The 11,209-nt window shown below is 41.7% G+C and overlaps 1 protein-coding gene across 1 annotated transcript; it reads right to left on the bottom strand.

The window, feature by feature from the left end:
• Positions 1-442: 442 nt before the first annotated feature.
• LOC308376754 (ectonucleoside triphosphate diphosphohydrolase 2-like) lies at positions 443-6,369 on the bottom strand (the record flags this gene model as incomplete). The annotated part of the gene is made up of 9 exons (XM_080853213.1): positions 443-688; positions 901-1,035; positions 2,275-2,394; positions 2,716-2,985; positions 3,168-3,395; positions 3,724-3,883; positions 4,029-4,179; positions 4,584-4,701; positions 6,253-6,369. 9 exons carry the CDS (start codon positions 6,367-6,369, stop codon positions 479-481), a joined length of 1,509 nt encoding a protein of 502 aa, XP_080709339.1. The 3' UTR covers positions 443-478.
• Positions 6,370-11,209: the final 4,840 nt, after the last annotated feature.

The following is an 11,209-nucleotide window of genomic DNA, read 5'->3' as shown; positions in this document are numbered from 1 at the left end:
GATGAAACAAATTTTTTAAAAGATTATCCCATGTAAAATCCTTTGCGTAATGTTTACATAGTGCACTTCAAAACATAATATACAAAACAGCCACACCGCACAATTAAAGGTCCAGTCAACGATTCTGGCTAAATGTTTTTGATATTTGAGCTCAACAGCCAATCACGTTTCACTCCACAAGACTGTTTACAAACACCCGAGTTTTTCGAGCACACACAGAGAATGGACAGCTAGAAAACCATGAAAAGCAATTTGCTGAACAAAAGGTGTTTTGGATTAGAATTGTGGACTGCGCCTTTTTATAGTACATTTACTTTGCATTTCACTAATTTCTAGAGGCAATGGCATCACATTATTTTCTGTAATAGTTGGAACTGCTGAAATACCTCTTGGGAGGTCATGTCAGGCCAGTTCACCTGCTAAGACTACAATCTAAGGTGGTACTTCAGACTAGGGTGATTGATCCCTGTGGCAATTTTCAGATGACAGCGCTACTGCTGCCCTTCTTCTGGTACGCCTTCAGTAACAGATATCCCAGCACTATGAGGAGGAGGAAGACAAACAGAACCAGCAGAGCAGCCCATGCCTCAGAGCGCAAAGCTTTCCTCAGCCCCACACTCTCCCCGGGCAACAAGCTGCTAAGACTGAGCATATAGCCCAGCGCCCAGCCAACTGAAGTACCCTCTATCTGCAATTCAATAAGAAAATCAGATCAGTTAAAGCAATTGGAAATTAAAGGAACTTATAAACTAATTAGCAATACTACGTAATAAGTAGCAGGAGTTAATCAGTCTGATGAGATCATATTTATATGTAGGATCCACATTATAGAGTGTCCCACGATATCTTATCGCTACATTGATCAGGTGTTGATGGCTGTGCATGTTCCTGGAAACTCACCGTCTTCTGAAATGAGATCTGCGAGAAGGACTGATCATCAAAGCCATAGGCTTGGAGCATGAGAACCTGGACGAACACTGAAGCAGCACAGTAATCCTGAAGACGGCTTCTCTGGTCAGGAGCTTTAACCAGCATCTGTGTGAGAGTGGGAGATTTTTAGCATGTCACGGATGGAATCTGGGCCATTGTAACACCTCCCTCCCACCATCATGAGCAAAGAGGCTTCCCAGCTAAGTTAAAGGTCTCTTTAAGTAACAGAGTCTTGGAATGAGTTTATGTTTTTTTAATGACACCTGGATTAAAAGTCTCACACATTTATGTTATATACAGGCATCTGAAGCAAAACTGGCCTGGCGGACATTCAAGGGAAAAAAAACATGATCATTTTTCGCAGTAAATTGTGTGAGCCTTTAGTTGTAATAATGTGCTTGTGTTTTGGTATGTCATCAGTGTTTTAAGTGCCCCGACTGATAAAACATACTTTTCCACTTCATACCTAAATAATCTTAGAGAGGAGTTGGAAATGATTTACTCAAGTGACCTTTATTCTATTATGCAGTTCCAGTTTACAAAAACTGACAAACGCAAAATCATGTACTTTCTGCATTATTTACAATTGAGAGAAAAAAATCCTCAAAATCACTGCAATTTTATCGTTTTTTGAGAATTCTTGCAGCAAATTCTGTCACTTTTGGCCTCAACAATCACATAAAATCAGTGTCATAACCAGAAATGTTATTTAGGTGTGTTGTGGGATGTAAGGTGTGCCAACGCAAACCAAAGCAAAAAGTGATCTATAAATCAACCATAAGAGTTTGTTTACACTATTTTAAGATCTCATTCAAACATTGTATTGTATTTGCCTACAACCAGTTTAAGGCATAGATGAAGCAGGCTAGATATATACAATTTGTGCGTATGGACACCTCATCCAGAATAATGTAAGAAGATAGGCCTATCTGTGAGGACATGTTAGACTGCTTATCGTTAAAGTTTATTTAAACTTTTTGTTGACGGGTACCCCAAAGGGGGTTTCTTAACATGTCACTGTAGTCTCCTGCATGAAATCATAGATTTCAAGGGGGTCCTCACGAAATTGTCATTGCATTGGACTAACATAATCAGCTGTCACCCGGGAACGCCTTCTAGTTCAAGCCTGTTGTGACAACCCTGTCTGGGGGTGCCAGCTTTAGATTTAGGCGGCACAGGCAAAACCAGGCACACCTGTCGCTATGCTAGTGAACCCACCCTTGCTAGATCCTAGTGGGACTTACTAAGATTCATACTCTCTAAGCGCTTATCAGAAAGGGATCTGAAAGGACACACTTGCACATACGGAAATAAAAAAAGTTACGTAAAAAGAGGAAATCATACCTCATCCATGCTCATATTGCAGACAGCTTGGACCGCTTCCTCCAAGAGGCTGGGGGAAGTCAAAGTGATGCCAGTAGTTCGTTCCAGGAAAGAGTAGATGTAGTAGAAGGCAGAGAAGGCCTGTGAGCCAGAGACAGTGAAATAAATTCACAGGTAAAGTGTTCTCATGGAGCACAGCTTTTTCAATAATACTATACTGCTGGAAGAAATGTGTGAGGGGAGTGACATACACAATAATATAGGGGCACAGGAATGTATAGGCTACACATCATGAGATACCTTTATTCAAAATCCAAATAAACACTGTGCTGATACCATACTTCTATTTTTACTTTTATTTTTAACCTATCACAGCCTTAGGCCGTTACATAATTTTTCAGTGTAAAATAAAGAACAAACACTGTCACATGAATGCACATTAGGAAAGAAAGGAATTCTCACCATGAAGCTCCCAGTAACATTGGGCTGGAAAACCCCATTGAAGGAGCACTTGGAAAAAGAACACTTTTCAAAGGTGAAGATTCTGGACATGTTCTGAAGGCAATGTTGGTAATGCCCCGACCCAACCACCTTCAGGGTGTCTTGACCATTGTACTGCAAGGGTGCCTTACTCTTTGTGCATGGAGAATCAAAAATTTGGCTCAGCTTCATAGAGACATTATATGCTGATGGGTAACAAGGGTGTGTTATGGCACCAGACGATCCCTGTGCCTGCCAGAAAGGAGGAAAATAAAGATCTAATAAGCTTGTGGACAGGGATGAGTTAATTAGGATGAATCACCAATGCAATATGATTGCCAGTGACAATATAAACCCATTGAAATATGTCATTACTGCCACTCACGCCATATCCTGTACTGCTTCATCAGTGACATCTGGAGAAAGTCAATTACCTGGTGCAGATGAGCCAAGAGCTGTCTTAAGACCTGGTCCCTGCCATAACACAGAAAGCTTTGTGTGTACAGACTATAGTTTTGTCCATACAGTCTCAACGTCATGGCATTGTTCTGGTCCTCAGGAGTATCTTTCGTCTGAAATGTTATCTGAGTCGAGGCTCCTCCAAAGTCCAGAGCTCCTACAGTCTTCCTTTTCGGAATTAGCCACTCCCCAACAAAGTCAAACTGTGGACATTGTTCCATTTCATTACAAAAAAAGTAGGGCACATTTTACATTCATCATCTTCAAAGACACTATGAACGATGGTAGTGCTTCTTGCTAATGGCAACATGTGTCCATGTCCTCCAATCAATGTGCAGTATATCTACTTCTATGTAAATGGGAGGCAGGGATGCCAATCTGTTTGCATGTTCAATGATTGGTTAATGCAGTCAGCCTATGTTGGAATTTCTGAAAATAGACCCATACATTCACAAAGTTTACATTTTCCTGATAGCTATTAGAATATTTAGCCAACATACTTAAATAGAGAATACATATTTAATGACCTACCTTGATGAAATTCTCCAACATGTAATTCACAGTGACCCAGCCATAGGCCCCCTCTTCTTGACCACTCAAAATAGTGGCCCCACGAAATTTGAATGGATACGCTTTCATTATGGCTTTCACTTCCTTCAGGATCTCATCTGACTCTGTGTTGTTGGTCAAGCTTGGGGACACAGACATGGGCGATTACATGGGACTGTCTAGACATAATTATAATTACAATGAATTTGACCAGATTTATCAACAGTCATATCAGATTGTCATATACAATCTCATCAAGCAATTCATTCTCATTCCATGTCACTCACTTCAGAAGCCTCATGCCTGCCGTTGCCCCTAGGTACAAGGGACTCAGATGGTGTCTGGATTTTGGAATGACCTGCTTGGCTTGGGTGAGGCACGCCTCCAGACTCCGACCTGCCTCCCCACGTTTCCCGGCATAGCTGGATATTCCGCCTCCTGAGGGTTGTCACAGGGAACAAACTGTGAGTACCCAGAGGGTATTGAGACATCCGGACATTCTGCTTTTGTCCGGAAATATTACTGGCCTGTGGCTATGGAATCCATAGAAACACACAACAACAGAATAAGTATTTGAGGAACAGCAACAGAGTGCACAAGGCGTTCATCAGTGAAAAGTAGGAACTGGGGTATCAAAAACTGGTGTTACCCAAAGCTGAACTCTGAATAACTTCTCTAAGAGTGAGGTTATAGTTACTTTCTGCAGAAAAGCATCACTTCCCCAGTAACACTGTTGAAAACATTTGTCTCCTGAAATGATATTGCATTTCACAATCTTTTTATGCATCACATTTTTCATAATTTCCCAAGTTTAAGTTTCAGAAAATGTGTGCTGCTTCGACCTTGGACGTGACACTCGTCGTGTTGGGTTACGATGCCGGTATCATTCTGCTTGTCGGCAGGCCACTTGTAGACGTACATGGCTGTGTGGGAGGAGCCTGCATCCAGGACAATTCCATACTGAACAGAACAAGAGAAACTGGTTAAGCCTTCTGGACAACAACATAATCAAATCACTTCAAGCTCAAGTGAAATGATAAGTAGTTGCAAATGTGGGTGGCGTCCGACAAGACCTCAAATGACAGTGCACATGTACCCTGTGCAAAGGGGTTGTGCACTGTAGCTAAATGCATTCAAGCAGGGTGGCTTATGACACTATCAGAAAGTAACAAATGTCTGGGAGTAAGAGATCAAATAACAAAGACAACATAAGATGAAAAAGAAAGGAAGAGTGAGTGGCATGTTTTGCATTTGCCCATTCTTTTTCCTTTTGTATTGCCACCTCTCATGTCTTTCCCCGTGGTTGGTTTGTGTTTGACTTAGGGGCATGTCAAGACAACCACTCCAGAAGAGAAGAGCGTGTGGTACTTCATTACAGGCATGATATTATAGGCTTACATGTTTGAACAGTGGTCACTGAAAATGTCAAGACAAAATGTCATTATAGCACAACCTCAGGAATACACCCAGTGTAAACCTGTTCATGTAAAGGCAAGTCTCTTCTGTTTTCATATAGTGCTCTTTATTGCCCATTCAGCCTCATGTTCTCAATTCCACAATAACTTTATTACATGCAAAGCCTGAGAAGTAGGTTACACCAATATGCTATTGTTTGCCTTCTGTTCGAAACAGCATTCATCTCTGTCAGGGTGTGGAGAGATTCATTTTTAATTCACCTTAGGTCCATGTATGTTTCAGCAGTTTTTAAGTCAGACTTGGTTTTCAAATTATAGGGAGAGGCCAAGCTTTGCATGACAGTTTGCATGGAGCTTTGAGCTTACTATGGTCCAGTTGCTATGGCCTCGAAGACTCTCACCTTCACCTGTTCTAAAACAGATCACATTTACATACAATTTATACTCAAACATAAGGGAATGAATGCAACGCAAACTGTCAATGAAACCCTTAAATATAGAGAGAACGCCAGTTACTGTTGTTATTGTCATAGTCATTCAACTGGCTATTTAATACACCTCCGGATGAAGCATTTATGTAGTTTGAGAACTCTCACTTTCAGACATTCATTCTTCTTAAATGTTGTGCTATTAAATGTCAGTAGTAGACATAGCACACATGTTAATTTACTTCCATGATTTATTTTTGCATAATTCTGATTGTTTGTTTTTCTTATGCTAACGAATAAGCGGGCAGCATTTGATTCGTTTCAGCTATTTGTCTTGGTTTCCTCTAATCAACGTAAATTATATTACAAATATCTCTTTTGAAAGATCACTGCTACAAAAAAATCTCTAAAACCAGTCTGTCTGTATAATTTACCTCGCCTCAAAGATTCACAGGTCAAATGGTTAGTGACATAACCTACACCATTGCTTTCTATTGACAACAGAAATACACCGGTACATCATGGTTAAGTTCCGTCAGGGAGTAGGAAAGTCACAACATTTCAGAACAGTCTGAGCATTTTTGTTCAAGGCACAAATTTTATAATCTACGTTGGCTTTCAGATAGAATTGCAATTGTCATTAGATTGCAAAAACAAATAGAATTTACCATATAATCCGGTGGTATCCGTACATTGTCCGTAGAGAGGGCGAGCAGCAGAATACCTACAATGCCAAAGATCAGAAGCACAACCGGGGCAATGATGTGACACCGCTGGTTGGTCATGTTGCGCTTTGATGCGGCACAAGTGGAAGCCTCATGTGGTCGAAGGCGAGTGGAAATGTGGAAGATAAGGGACCAGCCCAGGGAGAACAGATCATAAAGTGGGCATGGCCGGATCTGATAATCAGTTACTTCAACGATGCCCTGCGAGTCATTTGTTATGACACGAAAGGGTCTCAAAGTGAAGCTACGGTTCCAACATATGCTACTGTTCAGAAACTGTCTGTTTGATGAAGTTTGCACCAGATCTATAACCTAGTGGGAAAATAAGTATTATTCTAGGCTGCTGAATGGCAATGTTGTTAGGAGCTGTAGAAATTAATCCAACATGGAAATTAGATTAAATCGTAGGTTTCTCTAACACTGGAGAGCAAATTAATGGTGTTTTTGATACAAGTCAAACGAATCTATGTGCGGTGTTCATATGGTTACTTATACCTTTACTGTATGTAATAAAAAAGAGGACTTAGATAGATAGATACTTTATTGTCCTATGGATAAAACTCTACAAAGAAAGACCCGTCAACATATATGGGCACCAACACAAGCAGACAGAGACATTACAGAGTCAAAGGACGAAGAACAATTCATAACAATCTGCCTACCACATGCTAAGATCTTATTCTTTACAATCAGCTATGGTAAATTCCCATATATAACTAAAAACGTACAATTTGTTGTTGCACAAGAATAGAAGATGAAATAGTTAAGAGGTTTTAAAAAGGACTTGGAAATGTGGATGAAGTAAGTTGAATGCCTTAACACTGTCGTCAGTCCATATCCCTTGTCCGGGATATTTAATTTTTTGTAGGGTATGTTTACATTTGATTTAAATTTACCTTTTTTTTTTTACTACATTCCTTTTACTTACATGATATTATTACTGAGGTCATCTAGAATGTATAATTAGATATTCCATTTGTTTTTAGTTAAGGGAAATGTACAAAAACATCAAGGCATGTCAGACAACTTAGAAAAGTCTAAAAGGCATTGGCTTACACAAGTGTCAAAGGGAGACAGTGCTTTTCTTGCTGTTAATTAGATTAAGAGATCTGATCAAGAACCCAGACATTCAATGATAAAGATCTTTTTATTTGCAATTGGTCTTGTGTTTTCAAGAGATACATGAGATAGAAGAAGAATGAGTAGATATTCTCTACAACTTGTACATTTACTTCCAGAGTAAAGAAAAGAAACACACTTTAATCAGTCCAGAAGGAATTTAACTGGCTAAGTACCACCCCATTAATGCCTCAAAATAAAATGGCATGATAGCCAAAGCCCTGAAGCAAAGGAATGGCTGATTACCCTCCATGTCCATCAACTCATTCCATCTGCTGTGGCACTGCCCTTGAAGAAGTCAAACACTGGGAACACTGAGCCGTCCTCCTGGCCCTGACAGATGTGTGTGACGAACAGGCACTGATAGCTCCAGAAGAGCAGGAGGATCATGATAGTCAGGCCAAGGAGGATAAGGATGGAAAGCAGGAAACAGTATTTGGCCATGTGAAGGTAATGGGACAGCATCGTATGTGTAAAATGTGTTTCCAGAGCGTTCTTGTCATGCGATGGTTCGATGACTGATTTGGAGATCTGTCTGTCTGTTGAGAGATCCAAAGGTTCAGAGACTTGATAAGCCTACTCTATTGCTTAGACAGTTAATCTGAACAAAAATAAAAATAGAATTTAGCAGCCTACATTATATATAGTGTATAGTATACATTAAGTACTGTATATGTTTTTGATAAATGTTATTGAATAGATGTCCTCTCAAACTCTATAGCTACCCAAAGCTCACAAAGTGATACATTCAACCATCCTGAGTGTCTTAGGGATGTGCCCTTTGGCTGAAAATAGATTTGTCGTCCGAGTAACAGCTAAAAGCTAAAACCACTTTAGTGTTACTGTGACAACAGGACGACACTGAGGGTGACCCATTGCCATGGTGTTTGCATGAGAGCCCTCGGTTTCATCATCAAATCTTTGAAAACCAAATCCGTAATAAAATGTTATCTTAAACATCCCCTTTCAAAATACTACCATAGGATGACTTACCTTCAATTCTGAACTCTCTGCAGGCCACTGGTTGGTTATTTCAAGAAGTGTAAAATACAGGGAATGTTTCATACAAGCGAAAGGGTAAGAGATCTGCACATTCACGGTCCTCGGCAATCAGTATTTGGATTACATCCCCTTCAGAGGTCAAGACTGACAGATTCAGTACTGCCCCTTCCTGAGAGATATGGCTTGTACTGGGTGTCATCGCTATTAAAAAAAATAATAATAATAATTATAGTTGAACAGCATATTGTAGGTTTTATTCTGGAAACACTGCAGAATGTTTTGGAAATACATGTTAAGGAGCAGCTAAAGTACCAAAAGCACTTGAGTTTGTCATAAATGTTAGAAAATGTCTTATGAATGTAGTAAGGCAGTCCATACTATATTAAGATGGCAGATACAGTTGAAGTAGCACATCTGAACACATCTTAAGAACAACTCTGACCCCCGACGCATGTGGCAAGGCATCCAGGCCATAACAGACTACAAACCCACTAGCACCACCCCCCAAAACAGTGCTGCCTCCTTCCCTGACGAGCTAAACAGCTTTTATGCACGCTTTGACAGGGACAACCAGGAGGCTGCCATCAAGGCTGTGGTCACTTCAGACCACCAACCCCTAACACTCTCCTCCACCGACGTGTGTGCTGCACTGAGCAGGATAAATGCACGCAAGGCCGCTGACCCTGATGGCATCCCCGGACGCGTGCTCAGGGCCTGTGCTGGGCAGCTAGCTGAGGTCTTGACTGACATTTTCAACCTGTCTCTGGCCCAAGCTACTGTCCCCGCGTGCTTTAAAAATACCTCCATCGTGCCGGTGCCAAAACACTCCACTGCAGTGAGCCTAAATGACTTCCGCCCTGTTGCACTGACCCCCACCATCATGAAGTGCTTCGAGAGGATGGTCCTGGCTCACCTCAAAAGCTGCTTACCACCCACACTGGACCCCTTCCAATTCGCCTACCGTAAGAATAGGAGCACGGAGGATGCCATCTCCACGGCATTACACTCCGCCCTTTCTCACCTGGACAATAAAAACAGCTATGTGAGGATGCTGTTCATTGACTTCAGTTCAGCCTTTAACACTGTCATCCCCTCCAAACTGATCATGAAACTCAGTCACCTGGGTATCAACCCTTCCCTCTGTAACTGGTTACTGGACTTTCTAACCAACAGACCCCAGTCTGTTAGGTTAGAGAACCACACCTCCTCAACCCTCACCCTGAACACAGGCGTGCCACAGGGCTGCGTGCTAAGTCCTCTTCTCTACTCCCTCTTCACCCACGACTGCATACCTGTACATGGTTCCAACACCATTGTCAAGTTTGCAGACGATACAACGGTGATTGGCCTCATCAGCGACAACGATGAGTCGGCCTACAGAGAAGAGGTCCAGCACCTGGCGCTGTGGTGCGCTGACAACAACCTGGCCCTCAACACCATGAAGACCCTTAACACCTCATCAATAGTCAAGAAGGCACACCAGCGTCTCTTTTTCCTGAGGAGACTGAAGAAGGCCCATCTGTCTCCTCAGATTCTGGAGAATTTCTACCGCTGTACCATTGAGAGCATTCTCACTAACTGCATCTCAACATGGTATAGCAGCTGCTCTGTCGCCGACCGAAAAAGACTGCAGAGGGTGGTGAAAACTGCCCAACGCATCACCGGTTCCACTCTTCCCACCATTGAGGCTGTCCAGAGCAAGAGATGTCTGCGGAGGGCGCGCAGCATCACCAAGGACAGCTCACACCCCAGCCACAGACTGTTTGCTCTCCTCCCCTCTGGGAGGCGCTACAGGGTCCTCCGTTCCCGTACGAGCAGGTTCAAGAACAGCTTCATCCCTGTGGCTGTCAGCCTACTGAACTCTGCTCCACGGGGATAGCCCCCCTCCACACCCCACCCCCCTCCTGTGACTGTACCTCCCACCTCCCCCCCTGGCTGACTGCCACACACCTTCTCCAGCCACAAATCATTTGCACTGTCATTTTTCATACCTAACTCTTACTGTATATATCTTATTTATTCAATTATTCCACTTTACATTTGCACATACTCTGCACTTTTATTTCTATTTGCACTTCTGGTTAGATGCTAAACTGCATTTCGTTGTCTCAGTACCTGTACTCTGTACAATGACAATAAAGTTGAATCTAATCTAATCTAATCTGTACATTTGAAGATGCCTGTAAAAAATATAGCATGGGTTCTCGTACCATTCTCATTTTACAGAAATTATATTACGTTCTACTGGAAATCAATTGATTTTAATTAATGAAAGCGTAACTGTGACTCAAGGTATACCAACAAATGAACTTGAATTACTATAAATAGATGACAAAAGGTTCTCCTCTTTTCTTTCCAGTGTTTGCTTTTCTGCTTAGTGTGAAAATCCACAACACTAACTCAGAAACAAACACTTTCAGGATGACTGGTGTTTTGATTTCCCTTCACTGGCTGACCCAAACTTGTGGCCTGGAGCATGCTGGCTGTAAACAGAAGCACACGAATTAGCTTAGTGGCAAAAGCTTTAATTTAATTCCATGTAGCCTACGTGGTTTAGTGACTTACCTGGGTAAATTAACTCAGAGTAAGTGGTAGCATAATATTTTCCTAACTAAATTGAACGGGTAGACTTTTTTGAAGAACAATGACAATACTTATCATCTCAAACCCATCACCAAATACAGCTTTTCGTGAAAACGGATCATATGGGCCTACAAATAAGATAGGCTAGGTAGGTCAACCAAACAAAGTTCAGGTCGCATACTTAAAAAGTAATTGG

This window comes from Sprattus sprattus (assembly GCF_963457725.1).
Source record: "Sprattus sprattus genome assembly, chromosome: 15".
Taxonomy (NCBI): Eukaryota; Metazoa; Chordata; class Actinopteri; order Clupeiformes; family Clupeidae; genus Sprattus; species Sprattus sprattus.
Note: the sequence above shows the minus strand (reverse complement) of the source record. Positions and strands in the feature narration are given on the sequence as shown.